This window comes from Pyxicephalus adspersus, chromosome 6 (assembly GCF_032062135.1).
Source record: "Pyxicephalus adspersus chromosome 6, UCB_Pads_2.0, whole genome shotgun sequence".
Classification (NCBI taxonomy): Eukaryota; Metazoa; Chordata; class Amphibia; order Anura; family Pyxicephalidae; genus Pyxicephalus; species Pyxicephalus adspersus.
The window spans coordinates 15,773,255-15,800,607 of NC_092863.1; the positions used below are offsets into that span (position 1 = coordinate 15,773,255).

General features: G+C 41.7%; 1 protein-coding gene across 2 annotated transcripts; it reads right to left on the reverse strand.

Moving 5' to 3' along the window:
- Nucleotides 1-1,300: 1,300 nt before the first annotated feature.
- On the reverse strand, nt 1,301-23,041 carry ZNF281 (zinc finger protein 281). Of its 2 annotated transcripts, XM_072414753.1 has the most exons (7): nt 22,491-23,041; nt 13,682-13,783; nt 12,237-12,345; nt 11,128-11,211; nt 10,837-10,955; nt 8,547-10,168; nt 1,301-1,571 (listed from the first exon to the last, which is right to left on the reverse strand). In XM_072414753.1, exons 1-7 carry the CDS (start codon nt 22,974-22,976, stop codon nt 1,523-1,525), a joined length of 2,571 nt encoding a protein of 856 aa, XP_072270854.1. In that variant the 5' UTR covers nt 22,977-23,041; the 3' UTR covers nt 1,301-1,522. The 2 variants fall into 2 exon arrangements, with proteins under 2 accessions (XP_072270854.1, XP_072270855.1); XM_072414754.1 differs by having other exon boundaries at nt 1,301-10,168; nt 22,515-23,041.
- Between the last annotated feature and the right edge of the window lie 4,312 nt (nt 23,042-27,353).

The following is a 27,353-nucleotide window of genomic DNA, read 5'->3' on the forward strand; positions in this document are numbered from 1 at the left end:
CAGGAGTCTACTATTCTGCTTTCATGGTGTTTATTTCACACAGACTTCTGTTAAAAATTAACTCAGTTAAGCACCAGGACAGACAATACAAAGGAGCTAAGGTTTGTGATTTATTGTACTGGCAGACTGATACATTTTAGTGAAAACTGTCTTTCCTAAACTCCCTTAATAAAAAAGGAATTCAAAGGGACACTACAGTGAATTTTGAGGGTACTTGGCCCTGAATACAGTCCAGCTTTAGACAAAATGGCAACTATTTAAGTTATGCAACAGTTTAGCCCTAGATTTGGCTTTGACAGCTGGTGGTGGACACAAACACAACTGCAAGCCTTCCAATACTTCCAAGCACAGGCTTGAACTGGATAAGAAACAATCTGTTGCAAATGGAGGTTCACCTGTGTAAACTGACAGCTGTAAAAAGTGTTGAGAGCTTTATGTTACTTAGCAGAGGATGGTTCAGGTCTGTTTGCAAACAGACAGCAAGGGTCCCCGTTTAAAGCATGCTGTCAGGGACACAGGCTTTTGTACTCTGGCTGCTATTAGTAGACACGTGTCAATTTTCATTACACACTGAAACAATTTAGTTCCCAACTTAAAGGGAGTTATATACCACTCGCCTAGCAAAAGATCAAAGCTGAACTCCAGAATGAAGTTAAACACCAAATGAACTAGTTGCATTGAAAAAGTTTATTTTAACTGGATTAGGAAGGGGGGAAGGCGGGGGGTAATAACAAGTAGGCATTTAGGTGTGCTGTAGTGCTCATGTGTCGATAAGGAATTGTCATTATGTTGCTTCCCCTTCACTATTTAATCACAAGGGTTGGGCAGGTGACCTAGCGGTGTAGTGTAAAGAAAAGCCACTAACATAACTACTGTCTGACAAATCTCAGGACTGGAGAGGGAGTAATACAAATACTGCCTGGTAAAACAGCTTCCATATGAAGAAAATAATGTATTTTGCAGTTGGATTTCTGCTTTAAGGGAACCTGGGCATCTAATAATCCAAGCTATAGGTCTTAGAAATGGAACAATGACAAAACAACCAAGCATGGAACTTGTCTAGCAAGAAATATGGAAGCTGCCATTTAAGTTCTATTTTAAGATGCAAGTTTGCATCTTATTAAAAGGCTGTCTTCCTTTTTTTTTTTTACTTATTGATTCGCCTTGAACTAGAATGCAGAGAAGTGACTTGTTTCAGGTCAGCGTATCTCAGCAGTACCATCAAACAATTTAGTCCTCCCAAGATAACTTTAAGGCATAATTACACATTCACAGTATACATTAAAAACCACAAGAGAAGTTTTATTGTAAACATTTTTATTTAATTTAGGATCCACAAAATTCCCCCCTCAAAAAAATTCTTAAAAAAAAAAAGTTGAATGGATTGACCTCCAAAAAACAACATTCTGTAAACGTGGAATCCCATCAGCAGAAGATAAATTCATATTATCTATTTCTTTGTCCAAAATGTTTTTAAAAAACTGTAACATATTGCTTGTCCATGCTGTTTTTCTGCCGAAAGCTACATTGATTCAAAATACTTGTGGAATTTGGCGTTTCTGGACAAAGTTCTGGAAATATTTAAACAATAGTAAACTTTATCTATATATTTATATATATATATTTATATCCATATATATAAAAAAAACGGGCTGATGAGATAAATTGCAGACATCTTATACACTTGTGATTTGATAATCTTAAAATACACATTGCATTTCTGTAGTGTATAAATAGACCATTAACAGTACATACAAAAAGGGACATCATGAAATAACACAGGAAAATAAATGGTCATATTAAAAAAAAAAAAAAGTAAATAACACTTCCAAAATTTCAAAAGTATGTTCACAGAGAAAAACAAACTCATCAACACCCAACTGTTTAAGAAATGCTACCACAGAACATATGAATTGTCAGTGAAACAGTCCAAAGACCTGTATTGTACACCAAGTCATCTGGTTACCAACACTTAAGTCATCTTTTACATATTTATTAACCAATGTAATGTTTATTCTTACAGCAGCAATTATTAAAGGCCAACTCAACACAAAACTAACATTTCAGCCATGAAAGGCAAGCTAAACCATGAGCTGACTTTCATATATCTCAGGGACTGCAATGGTGAGATCACATTACATTCACATTAGAATTCCCAACTATGCCCAAGCTTTAAAAATAAAATCAGCTAAATACTTTCACGTGACAAAACAAACATGAGCAAAGTTTATTAGTTTGCATGACATAGAATTACTGGTGTAATGCTTGGGGTGTAACAACCTGGGGAATCAATTAGAAAGTTTTCTAAAATCTCCGAGACATACAAGCCAGCGGATGATTCGACTCGCTGGTGCCCAAACAGGGATATTTCAGTTTTGGGTGATGTTGGTCAATTAAAATGGACCTGCCATTCTGCAATGGTATTAATTCTTCAAAAAGGAGATAGAAGTAGTTAAATGCCACCTGACCCTTAAGTATTTTTTGAGCATGGCATGGAATTTCAAGTCTTTTTTTTTCTAATTGTTACTAGAAAAGTGTGGCTACTTCTACAAGTCATGTGTTAAATATCAGGTCTAAAGGAATAGTAAGAAAAACCTCTAGGCCTTAATCTTACTAGCATCCTATTCCTTCTTGTGTCACTGGTCCCCCAAAGCCTCTTCTCTCCTGCATGCATTGTCGGGGATGATATATCACCCCTGACAATGCAGGACCAAAAGTCCTACACATTAAGTAAAGACACCAACAACCCACCCCCAAGAAAAGAATGCCAGCTGCTGAGGAAATGGAGGAGGTAAGAAAATTCCTTTGTACTATTCCCTTAGACCAAATAAAGCATTTAATCCAAGCAGTGCATGAGTAGTTCTGAAATTCCAGCGGTTCACTGTTAAAAAATGCGATGCACTGCAGTTCAGAGATTCTAGATGACGAAACTGCAAGTGGTGGAGTAGAGGAGATTTATTCCACAAGGATGGTGAGATGTTTCTCTGTACCATTTCAAACTCAAAGATACAACAAAAGGGAACAGGACAATTGTTCAGTCTATAAAAAAGCTTAGTCATCTATCAGACAGGCTTCTATGAACATTAGTGTCTGGCTCTTCATATCCAGAGTTAAATTTATAAAATCCAACTTTATAAGTCTCTACCATTACAATTTATCGGGCATTAAAACAGATGAAAGTCAACAAAACATTTCAACAATCCACCATCTACTTTTACCTCCCTTGTAGAATTAATTATCCTTCAAAATAATGGGTCCACAATTAACAAGGACAAGCTCTTTCATTACTATCCTCAAAATGGCTTACACCACTGTAACGAGAGACACTGTGGTAGACACACAAAAAAATGCAATTATAAACAAAATGTGCATACTGTTGTTTTGGGATCCAGAAAATCTGAAATGTTTTATTGCACAATCAACCCATATATACACACACTTAACACAAAACACACATTCCCCTTAATACTGATTTCATAGCATATACCCGTTTGAATATGGACAATACATTTAGGTGTGCAGTGGCCAGAATGCATGATACAGTCTCATAAGCAACCAAGGGCATCACAAATACCTCGTTTGTTACTGGTTCGGCACAACTGATGAGATGCATTCTCTTGCATATGGATTCTACGGAAAAAATCAAGGTCTACAAATATGCAGGTGACGGGTACAAGGTAATATGCAATATATACAGAAGGAGCTACACGATCAGATAAAATCAATGGGACTACTATCCAAAACAATAAATGTAACAAAATTTTCAAAAAGTATCCCTATTGCACACATTGGGGCTGTGATTTAAAGGGCATTGACAGTTCAAAAAAAAAAAAATCTCCAGACTGCAGGAGAATTTAAAAGGAGGAGCTGGCACAAATCATTTCCATCTTACATTCCTTGCTAGGACCGATCATCCAAATTAGCAGCTTTTTAGGTACCCAACATGCCTACAATGCACCACAGCACAGCTCATACAGACACAGTAAAAAGTAATTTGATCAGAACATGACTAGAGATTTGTCCAATGCAATGGGTCAGACTTATCTATTTACAACATGCCTGAGGAGTGGTCAATATTAGAAAACAAAAATTCAAAACATACAAACAGCTAAAATACAATTCGTGTTTATCTGCACCCTACCCACAAATACCCTGCTGACAGAATGGCTTACAAATTTAGCAAATAATTTACAAGTTTAGCTTCTCCCTTGCTCAGATCTGTGACCTGTAACCGGACAAGCATGTGACTCTAAATACAATACATAGTAACATAGGTAAATGCGTTTTAGTAAAAATGATACCTGGACTGGGTAAAGGTCTTTAATAAAAGACCGCTTCAGATTTCTTGTGGCGAGTTATTCAATAGCCTAGGCTGAAATCACACTCCTAAGGAAGCAAACTATGCCACTTCAGCATGGCAGAGTTGCCCAAAGACAAGAATCAAAAGGCATCCTAGATATTTAGTATTTTTTTTCATCTAAGAGACCGTCAAGATCAGATTTGCACATGTGCATTACATTTCAATAACGGGGAAGTATGGTTTTAACCAAAAGTTGTCACAGTATAATCTCTCAAAAAAGAACACAGTATTTTGGTATAGCACAATTGTTATGCCACACTGCTTAAAGTTGCACCAGCTGAAGCAAACCTATCACTAAATAGTGGTAAGTTGGCGTACAGCTAAGCTAAAAGGCTTGTCTCCTACATTTCTGTAGAAAATTCATCATACATCAGACCCTCAAGAACAGCGGTCGGCAACCGATGGTCCGTGACTCTGGACACAACTTGCCCCCTCTCCCATCGCAGGCTCAGACCTGCTTGCTAAACATCCTGAGGGGACAGTAGTGCAGGGCTGGGGATGCAACAAAAGTTGTGTCCACAGCCCTGCGCTACTGTCTCGCAGGATGTTTAGCAGCAGGTCTGAGCCTGCGATGGGAGAGGGGGTGGGTTTTGGCATCAAGATGTCACTCTGTTTCTTCCCCTTTGAGTGACATATGGCTGCCCGCGCATGCGCAGTCCATGACGTCCGAAAGGTTGGCAACCACTGCTCTAGAATATATAGAGAGTTTAGTCAGACATGTGACAACATTGGCAAAAACACATATGAACAATGGTGACTTAATCACCTAAAATACCAGGGAGGGAGCAATAAAAGAAAAAGGCATGTAGAAAATGCTTTATATCCAAACAATCTATGGGCAAAGGAGAAATTGGCCTACTGAAGGTGGGTAAAAGGTCCATGGTTTGACTCAGAAACTGGGATATTAGGAGGACAGTGAAACTAAAAAGGTACACTGGGTTGCCTTTTGGAGCCATTTACGTTTAAGATACAAATTTTGGCATTTGCTGTAACAGACAAAACCTAACAAACTAATGACCTATATAGTATTGTTAACATATGAGGAATAGAAAAAAAAAGGACAGCCTGCTGCTGCAATTTCAGGTAAAGCCGACAGTAGTATCTATTAATTAATTTCCAAAAACAGCAATGTATGGTGCAAAGGAAATAAAAGCCCCCCTCTAGAACTGCATTCCTTGAGGTGAGCAAACCAGAACGTTTGCTGCACATTTCTAGCAATTCATCCGGATTCAAAGACAATAGTGCGTCCCAACATTTCCGCTGCTAGCCATGCTCATAGGCACTTCAAATCCACAATGAAATGTGCAGTAGGTTTTCTGTTTAAAAGCAAATTTTGTTTTAGATTCATCATTTTAAAATATTGGCCCTGAGGCCAGAGTTAACAGCACAAGCTTGTGTGCGCAATGCAATGTTGCTTTGTAGAATTTCAAAATGAAAGCAGCCAGGGGGAAAACAAAAAGAAAAGAAAGAGCCTTAAAATGTTTATGAATGACTCAGGCACAATGCCAAACTGCTGAATCTTATCTATACATAATACATACTATAAGAAAAAAAATAAAATAAAAAAAAAAATAATTTTAAACTACAAACTATACACACTAGAAATTTTAAGAGATATCTAAGTTCCATGGGGAACAGCTGCAAGCATGCATGCAGGCAGCACATTTCACATCACACCAAAATAGAATTTCAGTGCTACATGACTGGGCAAACAGATTGGTCTTATTACATCCTAAAGAAACTGCTGCTTAACCTCCCTGGCGGTCTCATAATACAGTAATGTTGCAAAGCGGTTCTTTTCTGTTTAAATTTCCCGCCCAGTCACGCACAAGCGCACCGCCCCCACATGCTCACACCTCCTATTCATCATGCCGGGGACGCGAGGCCAGGGGACACAGATGCCGGACGGACATTGCCGGAGGTCAATGCAGGCTCATCAGGAACAGGTAACCCCTTTACAATGCCACCCCATGTGGCTCGGGGTTACAGCTTTTGGTAATGAAAAATAACCCCGAACCACACTTGGGGATACCACCAGGGAGGTTAAACAGTCATTTTACCCAATTAAGACATAAGCTGCATACACGCACCAAATAATTCCCATAACGAGAATAGCCGTTTGTAAAATCTGAGTGCAGCAGTCCCCTGACATAATTTATCAACACACCACAGTACTATTTTTTTTTTGTTTTTTATGTTTTTTTCCAAATTGCAAAAAACTTAACTATTCAAGTTATAACCAGTAGTCTGAAATTTTGACCCCCACCCGCCCACCCAAAACAAAAGAAAAAAAACAAAACAATCACACCACCTTGCTGCTCAGCCCATGCAGGGGAGATTTAAATACTTGCTGAGTGAAGTGTGAAAAGTTTCTCAATATCTTTATACAGTAATTTCTTTTCCGCTGCTCTCTATAGAATTGTCCTCTCTAAATCAGATGAGAGTTGTCATTTAAAGAAAACCTGTCGTGACAAAAACAGAAGCTAGCACAGCTGACCTCTTTCTGAGGTCGCCAACTGCTTGCATGTCTCCGGCTTCAAAACTTTTCCAGTTCAAATGAGTAACAAAATCCGGATTAAATCAAGGTCTATGAACCTGGTCCATGACTCAGGGGTACTGAAGCCAGCAGGCCAGCACACAGCATGTAGACTACAGGATATATAAAACCAAATCTGTAGTCAATTTTTTTTTTTAACTCTTCTTCAGGGATTTTACATATTTTTAGGAATTATACATGCAGATCTTTACATCCAGTCTGCACCTAGTTCTGTTCCTAACAGCTATGCTCATTATAGAAAATAAACATGTCAGGTTTCATAGCCTGCCACCAAATGTATTGCAAAGAAAAAACTTCTTACAGCCTTGCAATTAGGACAGATTCTCTTTAAAATGATAAAGGACAATGGGCCTGAATCAAAATGCTTTGCTCTACATCCGTGTTCTGCATTTTCATAAATGTCTATGGGAATCCGAAACCTGCTTGAAGCAGCTCAAATACAGGTTAGATTGAAGTCTATTGTACCTGTCACTGAATTCTGAACTGATCCATGGACGCAGGCCCTCCCCGTTACATTTTTTACTGTATCACTGAAACATAAATGCAATGGCGGCTAAATGGAACAAAATGAACACTAAATGAACCCCGGGCAGGAGTGATAATGTCTGTTTACACGACCCCACATTGGACTTCCCAATGAGCCAAAAATGGACACCAATCTAAGCACTGGTACGTTTAGGAAATTTAGCATTATATTCGTGGTTACAAGCAGAATTTGCCAACCGCTATGGCTCATTTATCTCCATTTAAATTGAACAAAAAGTCACGTGTATGGTCATTGCAATACGACGGAGCCAATAATAAAATTTTGTTTTTTAAGTAGGCAATAGATTATTACAAAACTGCATGTATACCAGTTAACAGCATTCCAATCTACATGCTGCTCTAAACTAGTTTGAGCACAATTTCTCGTATTATTTTTTTTGAACAATATTGCAAAATACATGTTCCTGAATGCTGTATCAACAGTAAAAATGAGGTATATCAAAAGGAAAAAAAATATAAAAAAAGAACACTGTACATACATAAATTTGTATCTTAAGAGTAATATTTTATGTTTTTGTTAATTTAAAGCTATTGCCATGAATATTAAATATATGAAGGAACACAGGCTATTGGCATGACATTACTTTGAATAAATTTGTCACAGGGACAAGTGGGGGGGACAAAAAAAAAAACCCACACACAAAATGATTGTGTTAAAGATCTTCATATATTTTGGTGCCTTCAGCTTAAAATTCCATTCCCAAGTCCAAATTTTTTATTTTTTTAAATTTGGTAATAGTATTTTCAAAAGCTGATCCAATAGACATGTTTGCCATTTGTCCCTCTGGAATTTGTAATCAAGAAATCAAACTGACTGCCGAGCAAGGTTTTCCCAAAACATGTTTGGCTACCCTGTTTCGGCACCCTCCCACCCCCCAAACTAATTTCTGTTTAAAAATTATGTACACTCAACTATTTTATAATAAAAAGAAAATTTGCATTGAAACAGCATAGATACCATATTTCTTATTAACGATTGTGTAGAAACATTTTTTTCTTTTGATGGCAGTGTTATCCAAATAAAAAAAAAAAACCATCATGTCTTAAAAGCTTGAGAAAGTTAGGGGCAACTTAAATCCTCACCTGAAGCTTTGATTATCTGTAGACTTCACTTGAGTGCTACCTGCTTCACTTACATCAGATAGCAAAGTTGAGTACCCTGAGAATTCTGAAGTTGAATTTCTCAACCTCTGATCCATTCCCCCATCAGTGCTAGTGTTAAATAAGATTGGCACCCTGTTGCCAGATTTAAACTGAGGACCAAACGCTTGTGCAAAGGTCTCGATCTGGTATGTTACTTGTGGCCCGTCGTCTTTCTGTTGTTCTAAAGAACTGGCCAAATCCTGAGGTTGGAGGTGAAAGCCGGAAGCGTTATCCATGCTCTTTTGCTGATCCTTCTGCCCATTCAATTCCTGAGATGAGATCTGGTAGCTGGAGGAGGTGTCTAATGGTTTTTGAGAGTCGATTTGATCAGCTAACTCTTGAGAAGGAGTTAACTGCTGCTGGCTTGTATCCAGTGATAACGAAAAGCCAGTCTGGGGCCCCAGCACCATGCCAAAGTTCGATTTTGGCAGGCCAGGCGGCAATACTGATGTTACAGTCTGGCCAAAGCCACAATCAAGAGGAGATGTAGTGTATATAAGTTTGTCGGCAAAAAGAGAAGGGCTTGGTACAGATGAGGTGAAGCCAACAAACTGTAAACTCGGACCCAAAGGGAATGATGGTGTTTGGCTTGTTCTTTCCAAAGCTTGCTGAAGGCATTTTGAATACTCCTGAAGCAAACTGGCCTTGTCATTTGGTGTAGATTGAGAAACTGTGCAGATGTTTTCTTCCTGGACTAAATCATTCGCATTTGCCGTTTGGAGTTCCATGTGTTGTTCACCTAAACTAAATGTCACATCAGGGTGCACAACTGATTTATGAGTGTAGTGATCCAGGAAACTCTGGAAGACCTCATCAGAAATGACTGATTTGTCATGGCAGTTCTTAATATCAACATTCAAGGCATTGGAATCAATAAGAGTTAGTTGGCTGTCCCCATCCATAACATTGGAAACTGAAGACTGAATGACAGACTGTTGTGATACCATATGCGCTACATTCACAGCATAGGCATTGTTGCTGCCAGTGGACGGCAGATATCGTTTTTTCTTCAGGAACTGCATTGCATCATCATAATTGCTACTTGTAGGACCTTTGTTACCTGAAGTCTGAAGGAGATTCATAGAGTCTACATTGGAAGTGCTCACCATATCATGAGGACTATTTGCCTTATCTGAAAGTTTAAGCATTGCCAGGTTTGTTGACTGGGAATCCAAGGAGAGGTCATTCTTCTGTGCTTGCTTCCGACCCCCTTTCTTAATCCCCATTTTTGACAACTTGGTGTTCAGATCACCCAAACCAGTGCCAGATGGGTCGTTACCGGACATCATCGGAACGTCCACTGCATAATTCTGAAGGTCCATGTCGGCAGCTATGTGTGCCTCATTCATCTTACTGCCTGATTTAGGGTTCTTGTTTGAGGAGCCATTTTTGGTCCTGGTTTTTTTACGAACAGAAACATTTGAGCTTCCCTGAGATAAATCAAAGTTGCCAGATAAATTATTCAAACCGGGGTTGGAGGGCCCAGGGTTTAAGGCTCCTTTGTTTATGGATTCACTACATGTCCTTCTGTGCTTCAGCAATCTGTCTGTTCTTGAAAAGAACTGTCAAAATACAAATGATAAAGAAAATCAGGGAAAGAATAAAATGGTAAAAAAAATATAAAGAATAAAAAAGCACTAGTGTGAACTTAGTCTTAGTTTAGTGGATTTAAGCTTATAAATTATAATTCACACTAAAGATTGCATTAAGAAGCCTTGTCTTCCGAAGCTACAGATTTGGATCACACAGATCTCTATGCCTAGAAGAATGCAGTTTGAAATTATTTTTTGAACCACACACTCTGATGCATCTTCCCTTACTTGGTCAATGTTGCTATGTCTTGTAGTCACCTATCCAGCAGAGAGGGCATCAAACACAAAGGGGAGCAAAGCAGCAGACATACTTGGAAGTCTCTTGCATACAGATAACTTTTCAGACTGCATATTTCCTTTAAAGAGCAAAGATTGGCAGTGTGCTCATAGGTAATTTTTCTGCACAAGGAGAACTTACTTTGAAGTTTTTATTCTAGTTAAAGTATAAAGTACATTTAATAAATCTTTAGAAAACCGAGTGTAAAAGCCCCTCCTGCAGTTTCTAATACACATTGTAAGGAGCTGGCAATGTGAAAAGGAATCAGTGCAAGCATTTCGAGTGCAGGAGAAAAGTCAGTACAACGGTGTGCTCTGTTGTAATACTATGGTAAAAGTATTGTTATACAATTCATTTGTACCTGGTGACATGAGTCACACTTGTATGGCTTTTCCCCACTATGAGTCCTCTTGTGTCGTTCCATATGATACTTCTGGATAAACTTCATGTTGCACTGATCACAGGTAAAAGGTTTTTCCCCTAGGAGAAAGAAACTGTCTTTATGTATGGCTTCATGAATATAAATTCTAAAAAGGAAAATCTTTTAAATCTCCAAAACACCAACTTTTTTTTTATCATTAAAAAAATTTTTTTATGTAAACAACACTAATTGTTTGAACAAGTATCACATGCAAACCCCTTATATACATACCACTGTGTATTTTGTGATGTCGTTGTAGCAAATACTTTTGAATGAAAGTCATATTGCATAGACCACACTCAAACGGCCTTTCACCTATAAAAAGAAAGCAATGGAATAAGTGTCAAAAATAAGCAGCTTTAATAATATTACTATTAATAATAAACAGGATTTATATAGTGCCAACATTTTACGCAGGGCTGTACATTAAATAGCTTTACCATTTGCATCTATTATGCAACCTAATAAAGAGTTAAAAATGTATAAATTCTGACAATAAATCTTGTATCATCATCTAAGCTTCTATTGTTAACATGAAATGTGGAAAAACATCAATAAAAGGTAAACAAATTGTCAATTTCTATGCCGATAGGATTTATCCAGACCTCACTATGGCTTATGTAAGCTCAGAAATTTCATCCACACCCACCATAGCTGTAAGGTACCAAACTGGAACAGCCTGGGGATAAAATTAAATCATTGCAACCTCACCCTTTACTTCTGTTAAGTGTCAAAAAGGAATATTTCAGGGCTTCAGAAATATTATATTTGCTTGTAATTCAGTGTCTCCCAACCAGGATTCCATGAAACCTTAGGGTTCTTTCACCAGTTTGTGTCTCTCGGGTCAGTTTAAGTGACATAAATGTTTTTTTGACCATCTGTGTCATTCTTCCTACTGGCCAGCAATGTAAGATTCAATCTTCATACTGACCACCACACTAACAAGCTGTAATTATAGTAATTATAGTAGGATTTCCCAAAGAACAAAAAGTTATCTCAAAGGTTCCCCGCAGGAAGAAGGCTACTCCAATCAATCATTGTGATATATTCTATTATATATCTTTTTTTTTAGAACCTTTATACTCTGCAATTAAAAATAAAATATGTCTTAAGAAAGAGCAACAGGCAATTAAAGTGGCAAATAGACCACTTTGTTATGCATCAGCCATAGCTTTTCTTCCACACAGTCTGGTTGATAGCAGTATGCAATAAAATAAAAGTTCCATTTCATTAAAAAAATAAAAACTGACAAACACATAGAAACATAGCTAGACATGAAGCCACAGATGTGCAAGATACTGTATATCATCTTCATCTGACACATTAACCAATTAACATACCTGTGTGTATGAGCACATGCCTGCGTAGATGATAGGAACTCCTAAAAGAAGCATGGCAATGTTGACATATATGAGGTTTATAATTTGGAGACATATCACCATCACATGACTGGAAGAAAAAGAGGAATACAGTCAAAAAAGTGCTTGGATCCATACGCAGACAACATGCAGTAAAGAGAATCCTGAAAATAGGCTAATGTATATGAAGTAATGACAGACACAAGTGTGAGGCTTATATCCATCGCAGAACAGAACAATGAGATTTTTGAAAAATGGAGATGTACTGGATTCAAATGCCAACAAGCCTAGAAAATAACAGATACTTAGGTGATCCCTATACCTTACTACCTCTCCCGGATCTGAAGTGCAGTTTGGTGGTGCATATGTGCTTTTCTTTGCTGGAAAGAAAGTTGAACCTGAGGAGCTTCAAAGCAACCACCACCCTCTTCAGATTTATTCTTTGGATATGCCCCCCCCCACCAAATCTGATATCACAATATCCCTTTTTTTTTTTTTTTTACATTTGTACTCACTATATATATTTCAATGTAATCAATCTTCTTTAACAACTGCTAAGTGATTAGGTAGGTAAGAATGTTTATTGCAGAAAATGGATAGTGTTCCTTCAGCAATAATGTCCTGCCTGATTGCAAAATTTTTGCTTTCGCAAGTTTTTTAGCGTTATCTGCACTGTATTTGTCACTGGAAACACTAAAGCTGCGTACACACTTCCAATTTTTATCGTTCAAAATGAACGACGAACGATCGATTGGGCAAAAATCGTTCGTAAAAAAAGTAACCAACGACGCCGACGAACGAGGAAAGTCGTTGGAAATGAACGACCGGACCGGCGGATCGGATTGGACGACGATCGTTGACCATCGTTCGTGTGTACGATCGTTCGTTGATCGTCCATGGTCTGAGCATGCGTGATGAACGAACGGTCGTTCACTTCCTGTCGTGCACGTCACTCCTTGTATCGCTCAAACGATCGCATCTATTGTGTGTATAATATCTACGAACGATCGTGTCGTTATCTGTATGTACAGGATCGGTGCTATACGATCGTTCGCAGATATCGTGCAGAATCGTTCGTTTAACAACGATAATAATTGGAAGTGTGTACGTAGCTTAACTCCATCCAAAATTATTACAAGCATGTACTGGTCGAGTACACAGCCTACAATGTGCAAGTTGGAGGTAGTTATTCACAGACATTTCCTTCAGTAATTACAATATTGTATCATTACTAAAAAGCTTGAGAACTGTGCACACCAAGGATGCCTGCCAATATGGTATATAGGTGGGATTTATTTTTTTAGATCATGCATATTTGCCCGGAGTTCTATTTTAAATCTCAAATTTGCAATGATCATGATGCCTAGAAAAAAAAAAAAAAAAAAGTAAACTTAGAACCCCCCACCCGATCACAGGAATGCTCTTACTTTATTCCGCCTGCGTTTAGATTTTGCTTCCTGAGCTCTTCGTCTGGTCTTCTTTACGGATTGTTTTGGCTCATAGCTATTTTTTTCTGCTCTTAATAACAGCTGTAAGAAAAAAAGGTGAAGGAGAAGCTTTAACAACTTACTGATGCATAGCAAAGGCTGCCTTTTGTTCATTACAGAAACATATTGGGATATATTGAAAAACTTGAACTAGCAGAAAACCAAAACTTTTCTATTAAATGCAGGTAATTTAATAATGTATAATGGCATTTGTAGTATTCTGTTAAAATGATGTATTTTAAGTAAAGAGGGAAAGTGTTCTTGAATGTTTAACAGGATCAAATAACATGGGCAAGTTAAAAATATCTCAATAAGTCTTACACAAGGATGCTGATCAATATTTACTGATACTGGGTAATGCGAGTTGGAAACAACCACTTGTAATCTCTACCACAAGTTAAAGCGACAGGGTGACAATGCAGGAGAACTGGGTCAGAATGTTGCTCCCTTATACTATGGGCAGCAAAGTGGCTCAGTGGTTAGCACTCTGGCCTTTGCAGAGCTAGGTCCCGAGCCTGATTCTCAGCCAAGACAATATCTGCATGGGGTTTGCAGGTTCTCCCTGTTTGTGTGGGTTTCCTCTGGCTTTCCAAAAAGATCCAGTTAATTGTCTTTTCCCCAAAATTGACATGACATGACTAATGACATATGACTATGGTAGTGACATGACTATGGACTTTGTAAAGCGCTGTGTAATATGTGGGCGCTATAAAAATACAGTATAATATTAATAAATGACAAAAAAAGAAAGACAAAAAAAGAGACAGAATAAGGACCATCATGGTAAAATATCTGGATATTGTTTAAACAAAAGCTGCATATTTAGAAGTATTCAAAATTAAAGTAAAAGCTTAAGATTGCAGTTACTGTTTTTATTTACAACGCAAAGGGAATATAAAGAAAATGATCTGAGTAAGAACAAATATGCCAAATACAAGTAATCTTTGACAAAAAGGTGGTAGGGGTTTTGGACTTGATCACACTCTTGACCCTTATTGCAATGCAGTTTCCAAGTAGTAATAAGGAACAGTGAGCATAAACCAGGTACTCCTGGTTTGAAAGCGTCTTGACCAATATAGAAAGTTTCGGAAGAAGAGTTGCATAAAACTTTATTGTATTGGTTTTCTTAAAGGCTGCTCACTGTACACACTAAGGTTGAAGATATTAGGATCGAACCAATAAGCCTGCCATCCAATCCCTTCACCAACAATACCTGTAACAAGTAACTGGTTGCTATAAGTTACTGTGCAGTACTTAAAAAAGGTTTCTCTTTTATAAATTAGGACCTGCACTCACTGTAATGTCTTCACCCCGTGCAAAACACATGAAGAGTGAAATCTTAACCAATGCACCTTTTAAAGCCAGACTCCAGACCACCCACTAAAATGCAGGACATATGTTAATGCAAATGTCTTTCACAAAGGACCATAGGAAAAGTGATTATCTACATTATTATCCTAAAGAACAATATTGTCACTATGGGCCAAACAGACACAACTACAGAATAGTTCTTTGTAACTTCCAATACAGAAAATAAGAGATAGTTTTTTTAGCATTTCCCAGCCATCTCCTCTGTGTAAGGAGACAACATAAGGCTACATCACCGCCTCTGAAGCTTTAAATAGCACAGTGGGAGTCTGCCAACTGTTTGGATCTGATTGAAGAAAAGATTTATTGATTGAACAATGCTTTGGAACTCTACAAAAGGTTGCTCTGAGATAACCATTCAGGCTATTGTTTGAGCTTCTTAAAGCTTCAAGAGATGTGTGACTGGCAATTTACATTAGCTGAAGACATCCAATGTCTGCGGGTTCCATCTTCTTGAAGGTTGTGACACCTGCCACGCGAACAAACTTTTTACAATAGACCATTGATTTGTTACGTTATTACAAATAACAGGAATTAAAAAAAATCCAGACAAATGCCAGCAGCCAGACAGGAAATATAACCTGAATGCTACAGCTGACCCAGAATTTAGGTCTATTCTCCAATGTTATCAATGGAAGCCAATGATACCGAGCGCCTTTAAAGGGTCTCTGAATCCTGATTTGCACTCAATAGCAAATGGTTTTCACACAACAGTGATAGAAAGGAAACATTTTGTCAGTTAAAAAATTCCAACAGGTGGATCAAAAGCAACAAAAATGTCTACCGTTAACAAACTCAACCAATTTCCTATGATACACAGCTACCTACCACATAAACAGACTGCTAAAGATCTTTCTACAATCATGCACATCAGCATAATCTCCTTCAAGAACCCATTCAAAAGGAGAACTTAGAAAACCCAGCTGAAGCTTTTCTTGGGGAAAAAAAAGCTATATGCTATGAATATCAGGCAGCCCCCTCCTTCACGGGTCAACAAAGCATTAGAAAGCTCCATGAAGAGCAGTCTATGCTTATCACACGTTGCACCAAATGTCTACTGCTACCAATCCAAACCAAAGCTTTAAAAGCTTTCTCAGCTGATAGCTTCAGACCACACAAATCACTGGCCAAGGGATTTATCCTCTGTAGACCTTGTTCACAACATAAAAGTATATGGTTTTTATAGGGCCTTTTGTTTATTTCCCACCATTGCGATACATTGTCAGAAAAACTTATTATATTTGGCGTTGATCTGCGTTTTGCAAATTGTGAGCTCACTATGCATTTACTTTAGCTGTGAACCCAAGTCTTATGAAATATTTCTTTCTTTGCTTGGGTTGTCTGGTAGTTTCCATATCAATGACCTTTCCAGGGACAGTTTACCCAGTATCTTGGGGCATTTAATATAATATATATACATACACACACATACACACCTTTAGAAAGGAAAAAAGCCATCTGAAGCATGAAACCAATGCTTACTAGAAGTTAGCTTAATCATTCATAACGAGTCAAAGCCCTGATGACTCTATTCAGTCTTGATGAATTGTCTTTATTTTCCCCACCCACCTATTCATCCCACAAAGTGTCCAGCTACCCTACGTCTGAGTGACAGGTGCACTCAAAAAAAAATTATTTGAGCAAAACCAGCTTGCAGAAAAGAATGGAAATGTTTCAGCATATGGTAAAACCCCTACTGATGTTAGAATGCACAATCTTGAATTTAACCAAAGTGAAACTAAAATAAGCATCTTGTCAGGAGAGGTGTAAGGTGGGGAGGGTAGAGCACCAAGCATGTAATGCAGAAGGTCTGAACTTAAAGCAAAGCAGGGTATTGTACAACATCACATACCACCGACTACTTTTGTGTTTTAACGTACCTTAGCAGCCCTATGGAATGCCCCACACAAGTTTGTACCTAATTGTTTAATTTACTCTATGCAGTTGTGAGTTGCTCATTGTTTGTCTTTGATTTGACTAAGCAGGCTGGAGCATTAAAACATTTTTTTTTTTTTGAAGACTGTCTAGTCAACACCCAGGCAGTATGAAAACATCTAAAGATAACTAGATTACACTTTGAAAATAACCTATACAACCAGACACCTGAGGTGCTCTTTGACCCAGGCAACTTCCAGTTACTATCAGGGATTTATTTTTTCTTATCCAGAGTAAGTAAGGCCACGTACACACTTGCAATAGTTCTCTGATAATCGGCTCAGGGCCGATATTGGACAAGAATCTGGCGTGTGTACAGCGCCCATCGTCCATCCTGGCGGATCCATGGATGATGGAGTACAAACAATCCTAATAGAAGTAAAAGGGGGAGAGAGAGCAGCAGGGTGCCAGGTCAGTTTTCCTCCCCTCTCCATAGAGCAGAATGATGCTGTATGTACAGCACTCGTTCATGCATCGTCCAGTCATTAGTCAGTGGAAAGGATCATGAAAGATCCTTTCCAAACGACAATTATTTCACGTGTGTATGCAGCCTGCCTAATTCTACTGAATAAAACAAATATTATAGGTAGAAGTTCAAACATGGTATCAGGGCAGATTTAAAGTACACAGAAACCAGCCATGTTAAATATGCTGCAGCTTACAACTTCATCAATGTAGTGGCTGCATTACCTTCGTTCTTTATTTTCCCTCCTGTTATTGTCAGTCATCTACTCAAACACCTTCTGGTTCTTGATTTTTAGAATGAAGAATAAGAATTGCAGGCTTTTTGCTTAAATCGAAAAAAAGGGTTTTAGGATAGGATTTTAATATTTGTCGTATGCTAAGTGTGGGATTTTTTTTTTAATGGACATAGTTCCTAATCTTTTTACGATGACGGCAAACACACCGGACCCTTTGTTGAAGGACAAAAGCTCCTAACAGCCCCGTGTCTTGTTCAAGCACTTGTTTGCCCAACCACTGCGCAGCGGACCCACGTCTTGCTCAAGAGCGCCTGCCCACTGTGTAAAAGACCAGTGTCTTGTTAAAGAGCCACCTACCACTGCACAGTGGACCCATGTCTTGCTCAAGCGTGCCCAACCAACCCGAAATAGAGCCGTGTATAGCGCAAAGGGCCCATGTCTTGCTCAAGAGAGCCCAACCACCCCGCAAAAGACCCGTGTCTCCCTCAAAAGGACCCACATCTTGCTCAAGAGGGCCCACCACCTTCAAAAGGACCCACGTCTTGCTCAAGGAGGCCTGCCCACTGTGCAAAGGACCTACGTGTTGCTCAAGGAGGCCTGCCCACTGCGCAAAAGACCAGTTTCTTGCTCAAGGGCGCCAGCCCACCACACAAAAGGACCAGTGTCAAGAGCACCCACACCACAAAACCTGTGTTGTCCTGCTCAAGAGGGCCCGCTCACCGCGCAAAGGACCCACATCTTGCTCAAGGGCGCCCAACCAATGCACAAAGAACCTGTGTCCTGTTCAAGAGTGCCCGCCCACCAAGCAACAGACCCATGTGACAATGGACCCGTGTCTTGTTCAAAAGCACCCAACCACCACACAACAGACCCGTGTCTTGCCCAAAAAGCACACGTCTTGCACAAGAGCACCTGCCCATCGCACAAAAGGCCTGTGTCTTGCTCAAGAGCCCCAACCACAGCGCAAAAGACCTGTGAATTGCTCAAAAGGGCCCAACCATCACGCAACAGACCTGTGCTTGTTGAAGTGCGCCCAACCACCCCGCGAAAAAACCCTGTTTTGCTCAAAGGACCCATGTCTTGCTCAAGAGGGCCCCCACTGCACAACAGACCCATGTCTTGTTCAAGCCCTTGTTGGCCCAAACACTGGTCAACGGACCCACGTCTTGCTCAAGAGCGCCCAACCACACCACAAAAGACCCATGTCTTGCTCAAGAGCGCCCAACCACCATGCAACGGACTTGTGTCTTGTTCAACAGCGCCCAACCACCACGAAACAGAGCCGAGACTTGCTCAAAGGGCCCATGTCTTGCTCAAGAGCGCCCACCCACTGCACAAAAGACCAGTGTCGCCTACCGCACAAAAGACCAGTGTCTTGCTCAAGTGCGCCCAACCACTGTGCAACGAACCTGTGTCCTGTTCAAGGTTGCCCGCCCACCACGCAACAGACTCATGTGACAACAGACCCGTGTCTTGTTCAAGAGCACCCAACCACCACACAACAGACCCGTGTCTTGCTCAAAAGTGCTTGCTCACTGCGCAAAAGACCAGTGTCTTGCTCAAGAGAGGCCTCCCAACCACGGCGCAAATGACCCACTTTGTGCTTAAGAGGACCCCGCCCAACCACGGCGCAAAGGACCCACGTCGTGCTAAAGAGGACCCGCCCAACCACGGCGCAAAGGACCCACGTCGTGCTAAAGAGGACCCCGCCCAACCACGTCGCAAAAGGACCCACGTCTTGCTAAAGAGGACCCCGCCCAACCAGGTCGCAAAGGACCCACGTCGTGCTAAAGAGGACCCCGCCCAACCACGTCGCAAAGGACCCACATCGTACTAAAGAGGACCCCGCCCAACCACGGCACAAAGGTCCAACCTCTTGCTCAAGAGTGCCCGCCCACCGCACAAAGGACCAGTGTCTTCCACAAGAGCGCCAAACCACCACTCACCGGACCGGTGCTGGCTCAAGAGCACCCAACCACCCTGCAAAGGACCCACTTCTTGCTCAAGAGCGCCCAACCACCTAGAAAAAAAGAGCCACATCTTGCTCAAGAGCACCAGGCCACCTAACGAAGGTCCCACGTCTTGCTCAAGAGCGCCCGCCCACCGCACAAAAGACCAGTGTCTTCCTCAAGAGTGCCCAACCACCACCCAACAGACCTGTGTCTTGCTCAAGAGCGGCCAACCACCACGCACCAGACCTGTGCTTGTTCAAGAGCACCCAATGACCCGGCAAAAGACCCACATCTTGCTCAAGATTGCCCAACCACCGCGCAACGGATTTGTGCCCTGTTCAAGAGCGCCCAGCCACCACGCAACAGACAAATGTCACAACGGACCCGTGTCTTGTTTAAGGGCACCCAACGATCGCACAGCAGACTCGTGTCGATCAAAAGGCCCACATCTTGCTCAAGAGCGCCCAACCAGTGCGCAAAGGAACCACCTCTTGCTCAGGAGGGCATGCCAACCTCGCAAAGGACCCTCATCTTGCTCAGGAGCGCCCACCCATGGTGCAAAAGACCGACGTGTTGCTCAAGAGCACCCGCCCACCTCGCAAAAGACCCACGTCCTGCTCAAGAGCACCTGCCCATGTCCTGCTTAGGAGCAACTGCCCACTGGGCAAATGGCCCACGTCTTGCTCAGGAGCAACTGCCCATCGGGTAAAGGGTCCATGTCTTGTTCAAGAGCGCACGGCCACCTCGCAAAGGACCCACGTCTTACTCAGGAGGGCCCGCCCACCGCACAACGAACCAGTGTTTTGCTCAAGAGCGCCCAACCACCATGCAAAGGACCTGTGCTTGTTGAACAGCGCCCAACCACCCCGCAAAAGACCCACGTCTTGCTCAAAGGACTCACCCAGCGCGCAAAAGGACCCATGTCTTTGTTAAGAGGGCCCACCCACCGCACAAAAGGCCAACATCTACCTCAAAAGGGCCCAAACACCATGCAACAGACCCATGTCTTTCTCAAGAGCGTCCGTCCACCACACAAATGACTTACGTCTTGCCCAAGAGCATCAAACCACTGTGGAACTGACCTGTGTCCAGTTCAAGAGGGCCCGGCCATCACACAACGGACCCGTGTCTTGCTCAAAAGGCCCACGTCTTGCTCAAGAAGGCCCGCCCGCTGTGCAAAAGACCAGTGTCTTCTTCAAGAGGGCCTGCCCACAGCGCAAAGGACCCACGTCCTGCTAAAAAAGGCCCGCCCATGGCACAAAGGACCCACATCTTGCTCAAGAGGACCCTCAAGAAGTGGGTCCTTTACGCCGTGGTTAGGCGGGGTCCTCTTTAGCACGACGTGGGTCCTTTACGCCGTGGTTGGACGGGCCCCCTTTTTAGCACAGCGCAAAGGACCCACGTCTTGCTCAGGAGCGTCCGCCCACCTCGCAAAGGAACCACGCCTTGCTCAAGAGCGCCCGCCCACCTCGCAAAGGAACCACGTCTTGCTCAGGAGCGCCCGCCCACCTCGCAAAGGAACCACGTCTTGCTCAGGAGCGCCCACCCACCACGCAACAGACCCGTGTCTTGTTCAAAAGGCCCACGTCTTGCTCAAGAGGGCCCGCCCACTGCGAAAAGGACCCACGTCTTGCTCAAGAGGGCCGCCTACAGCGCACAAAGAACCCACGTCCTGCTAAAAAAGGTCTGACCACAGTGCAAAGGACCCACGTCTTGCTCAAGAGGCCCCGCCAACAGCGCAAAGGACCCACGCCGTGCTCATGAGCGCCCGTCCACCTCGCAAAGAACCCACGCCTTGCTCAGAAGCGCCCGCCCACCGTGCAAAGGGCCCACGTCTTGCTCAGAAGTGCCCGCCCACCGCGGAAAATGCCCACCTCTTGCGCAAAAGTGCCCGCCTACCGCGCAAAGGGCCCACCTCTTGTTTAAGCGTGCCCACCCACCGCGCAAAGGACCCACCTCTTGCTCAAGCGTGCCCGCCCACCCACCGCGCAAAGGACCCACTTCTTGCTCAAGAGTGCCCGCCCACCCACCACGCAAAGGACCCACCTCTTGCTCAAGGGTGCCCGCCCACCCACTGCGCACAAAGGACCCACCTCTTGCTCAAGAGTGCCCGCCCACCGCGCAAGGGACCCACCTCCTGCTCAAGAGTGTCCGCCCACCGCACAAAGGACCTACCTCTTGCTTGAGTGCCCACCCAACGTGCAAAAGACTCACCTCTTGCTCAAGAGCGCCCACCCACCGCACAAAGGACCCACCTTGCTCAAGAGCACCCGTCAAGCAATAAACCCATTTTCTGCACTATGGTACCTACCCACCATGAACCCTCGTTGCGTTCGCCTGTCCTGCAATTAACCCACACATTCCAGTCTGTATTATATGTGCCAGATGTTAGAGGTTATCTATAAATACCATGTCCCACATACCTGAGGATCAATGAACAAAAGAACTACAGTGAATGTGTTCATAAGCAGCAAAAAACAGAAAAAAATAATCTCTGCAAAGCAATGTACAGACCAATTGTATACATAAGTTAAAGCTGGGCCATATCAAACCCCCATCTGTGACCCCAGTAGGCCCAAAGCCTTTGGCCACCAAGACAATGGCTGCCAGTCCAAATCTATCACTAGAACCAGCGATGAGAGGAAATCTGCCAATCTGGGAACTGATCAGAAATTTCCCTGACTTCCTTAAGCATTTGCTGAGCAGGAAATAAAGGGAAATTACCCCCAATGTACACAAGCTTTGTTGGTGGCCTTAACCCTTCCCAAACAAAAGAATGTTGTGTATACATACCCCCAATGGAATGTCGGCTCTCACCTCTCGGGTGAAGCTCATATCGGGGTGGAGGGGCTGGCTGCCCACAGTCACCTCCAGGATCTCATTTGAGCGATCCCCATAGAATTGGTACTGATCGAGGTCCCCGACCTTCTCCTGCTTGATGGCGTTCATGCCGTGTAGATATTCGGCTGTGGATGGAGATCCGGGCTCTTTCTTCAGGCTCATGTCCCCCGGGCCTGGATGGATGGGGGGAGGCAGTGGAGAAGGCAGCAGATCTGAGCCCATCCTGGCGAAAGTGGTCACGGGCGGGAGGTGGGTGAACATCAGCATGCTGGGGGGGAAAGTCGGCTCCATGGCCGGCGGGCAGGAGGGCTGAGGGTTTCCACTCCGTGAAGGTGAATCGACAAGAGAGGCGGCTGCTGGGGTAACTGGATGCGAACCGCCTCTCGCATCCTTGGCGTTACCGCCGCGCCTTCCTCTACCGGGAGCCGTGGGATACATTCATGGACCTCCAACCCGCACAATAAACACGAAACCCGACGACTCCACAATAGAAGCTACTGAGGATCCTCAATGCGCACGCGCCTTTCCTCACAAGCGCTCTCATTGGGCATGCGTCAGTCGTAATTACGCATGCCTAGGTCTTCACAGCTCCTACTGCGCTTGCGTGTACGTCACTAGCGCCAGCTGCTATCACGTACGGCGCTGGTCACTATGCATACGTGATGAGGTATTCCCAGGCTTGTGATTGTGTTGTGTCTGTACGCTCGCTCGTTGCTTTGTTTTGTTGTACCTCAGCGTGCTTTGTGAATGGCGTGAGGGCCATTTTAAGACGAGACGAGCTTGTGCGCTTCCTACATGTGCCCTGCCGCTGGAATGGGTTATCTTCCTAAAAAAAGTCGTGTACATTCGCTTTTTTTTGCAACCAACCGATAATAGTCTAACATGAGGCCTTTGTTTACATTTTTTGAGGCCCTGTTATATCTTCCAATTATCCTTTTAATGATTCTTGGAGGGAAAATTCCTTTTGGGCTTTCTGATCAAATGCAACATGTTCAATAAATAAAATTGACAACTGAAAGTGAATAAAACAGGGAATCTGGGATTCCCTTGTTGGAATCTTCTAGGATCATGTGTTTCAATAACTAATTCCCCTTTTTATTAATAGATCCCATGGAGTGATCTGTTTGCAATTTTCCAACTTCCATCAATTTACTGATCAAAATTGATCAGTCGGATGCTTAAAACTATCATGTGAATGCAAAGTGATTGGATGAATCCTGCAAAATACATTTTACGTCCCAGGGAACCCCTTCAAATTATTATTTTATGTGTGATATATTTGGAGTATTTGGCTTCTTTATAATAAACAACAAGCGGTCAGAAAAGAAATGCTAACTGATTGCAATGTTCCCTTAGATTATTAAAACAGAAATGTCCTCTGGAAATTAAAGGGGACCTAAACTCAAAGTTGTTACTGTACATTAAAGGGTAGACAATCCTTTTATATGAATGAGAAATAATTATTTTAACTGGGTGAAGCCCCTTCCTTTTCTGTCCTGATCACCACTGAATGGGAGCGCTGAGCCTCCCGGGATACCTACGTCACAAACCACTGAGAGGCTCCTGGCTTCTCCTTCTGCGGATCCCCGAGATCAGGCATTTTATTATCATTCATACACATAGCGCCATCATATTATGCAGCTCTGTACAAAGTCCAGTCATGTCACTAGCTGTCCCTTAAAGGAGCTCACAATCCAATGTCCTTACCATAGTCATATGTCTTTATTACAGTCTAAGGACAATTTTTGGGGGGTAGCCAATTAACCTAACTGCATGTTTTTTTGGAATGTGGGAGGAAACCAGAGTACCCGGAGGAAACTCACGCAAACATGGGGAGAACCTAAAAAACTCCTTGCAGATAGTGTCCTGGAAGACATTTGAACTTGGGACCTAGCGCAGCAAAGGCCAGAATACATACCTCTGAGCCACCGTGCTGCCCAAATGCACAGAAAGTGTATTTTTCTACACTGAGGGGAAAGAGATGCTGACTGTACACATGTGCAGTGAGATCAGCACTCTTTTTACCCATTTATAGCAGGCTATGTCACCTGAGCTCACACCTACGCAGTATGAGATGGGGTGATATAGATATAAAAAATGGCAGCACCCGGCGCTTCCTCCACACCAGGACGAAGAAAACTTCCATGACGACGTGGGAGTCAAACGAGGAAATCTCCAGTGCAATCGGGATCGGTGGAATTAAAGGGAAGTGTGATGTTTTTATTTTTCAGTAAAAATTGGTCCCCTTACTTTGGTTGTTAGTGGAAAAGTGACATTTTACATTATTGGTCAGTGTAGTATACTCTTACATCGATGGTCAGTAGAAAAGGGCATTTTATTGTCATTCGAAAATAGGCATCTTTTGGAGGTCAGGTTATTGCCCTTTACAATGGTAGTTGGTAGAAAAAAACACCCTTACATTGGTGATTAATAGAAAATTGCACATTTATATTGGTACATTTATTCCCCCATGCAATGGTAGTCAGTAGAAAAGTGCACCCGTACATTGGTGATCAGAATATTGCCCATTACGTTAGTAATTGGTAGAAAAGGGATATTTACATTTGTGGTCAGTATAAATAGGGCACCCTTACATTGGTGATCAGTTTTTTTGCCCTTCACATTGATGGTCTGTGGAAAAGGGCACTCTTACATTGGTGGTCAAAAGAAGAGGGCATGCTTACATTGGTTGTCAGACCACTTTGGTGGTCGGTTTATTATTCACCACATTATTCACATTATTGGTTAGTAGAAAAGGGAATCTTTTCATTCATTATCAGTAGAAAAGAGCACTCTTACATGGGTGGTCAGTTTATTGCCCTTTATATTGCTGGTTAATAAGAAAAGGGGAACCTTCATATTGGTGGCCAGTGGAAAAGGGCACTTTCACATTGATGATCAGTAGAAATAGGCATCCTTACAATGATGGTCAGTTTATTGACCTTTACATTGGTAGTCAGTAGAAATAGGCATCCTTACATTGGTGGTCAGTTTATTACACTGCGGAACAATTTAGAATTTTGAACAAATTTTTTGTTGACTTCAATTTTTAAGATAAGATAGGTTTGCTGATTCTATAAGTGCAGTTAGATTTCTTGTTTTTTCTCTACTGCTTATATTAATGTGATTACTGTAGCGTGGATTTGTATAGGACATTCATTTACACGCAAGACAGTGTGGTCAGAGGTTGTGCGCTGCTCTACGTAGTAATAAGCAAATTTAATTTTTTACTTACACACGTACAGTGGTGCCTTGGTATAAGTCCTTAATCCGTTCCAGATCCTTGGACTTATACCAAACAATATTTTCCCATAAGAAACAAAAAGGAAAATGATTAATCCGTTCCCATGATAAAAATCCTATTGGTATTGGCATATTATACATTGATAGGGCTGTAAAAATATTTTAAACACTGCTTAATATTAAAATACATAAATACCAAAGCAATTAGATGAAATAAATTAAAATTTAACCTCACTTTACCTTGCTGAGAAGAGTCGAGTGCCTAATAGGATGGTTCTGAGAAGGAGCAGATGTTATTTAATTCACAGAGAGGTATAGCGCGGGTTGTTCACTGAATGGTAGGAACTGGCATACTGACACTCATAGGCAGTAGTGGCTTTGTCTCGAGAGAGGTAAATAAGGGTAGCGCGCGGTGTTATGACTCATTTTGACCCATACAAGTTCTAGCACAAAGGTTGTATACCAAGCAAAAGTTTTTGTGTCCAAACAGGACTTATACCAAGTTGGACTTATTCCAAAGCGGACTTATACCGAGGTACCACTGTATTACTTTCTTTCAGATAATATCTGGCTCTGCTGTTTCTCGTCGTAAGTGCCTAAACAACCCTGATTCATTTTAATATATCTGTGGCAGTTTTATCATACCCAGTCAAAGGGCAAATATCAGCACATTTGTTGAGCAAGCCTATTTGGCATATTTCAAAGGTAAACTTGGTGATCAAGATAAGTCTTGGGCCCCTCATAAAGTGTGCAAACAGTGTGTAGAGGGTTTACGGATGTGGACAAAGGGAGCATGTGATAAGATGCCATTTTGGTATACCTATGGTTTGGCGGGAGCCAGGGTATCATTTCAGTGACTGTTATTTTTGTATAGTGAAAAATTCAGGATATAACATAATAGGAGGATATAATAACATAATATCCTCCATAACAGGATATAATAAAAAATGTAACATAGAGTGTACTAGTCTATCATCGGCTATACGCTTAGTGGCTCATTCAGATAAAATCCCAGTGCCGGTTTTCATTACACTACCTTCTCTTGAAGAACATGATTATGTGTAATCAGTTTTTTGATTTTTGCATAAGAATCATAGGGAGGGATACAAAAGGAGAAAAAAGAGGGGGGGGGGGGGGTAATTACCACGTAATATATAAAATATATAGCCAAATGTACAGTGAATTAACATAGGTACATATGCAGAATACCCAAAAAAAACTAATATATACAGAAAACAGTACTGAGACCATCATATTTCCTTTACATTCTATGCACATATCTTCTATTCACTGATATCAAAGTGCAGTAATCCAAGTCAATTAGTATACATCGAACATTATCCGTTTCATTATCCATGTCTCCAACATATTCAGAAAAGGAATCCAATCACCAAGCATAGCCTTATTATGGTATTTTTACATAAACCTTATGAAAGAACTGTGCGGAGCACCTGAGAATCTTTATAATAAACCCAAAGATCCCATGTGGCATTTGCATCTTCTCTATTTTCTTCCCATGCTATTTAGGATTCCATGGTTTCAATGTCATTTATTTTACATACCCACTGTGCC

Bases quoted from the DNA above. Each gene is read 5' to 3' on its own strand.
- ZNF281 (XM_072414753.1), bottom strand. From the start codon at position 22,976: ATGTATCCCACGGCTCCCGGTAGAGGAAGGCGCGGCGGTAACGCCAAG. The intron at 13,784-22,490 runs GTATGTATACAC...TTTTTCTTACAG, and splicing joins GAGCCGACATTCCATTGGGG to CTGTTATTAAGAGCAGAAAA. The intron at 12,346-13,681 runs GTAAGAGCATTC...TTTTTCTTCCAG, and splicing joins CTAAACGCAGGCGGAATAAA to TCATGTGATGGTGATATGTC.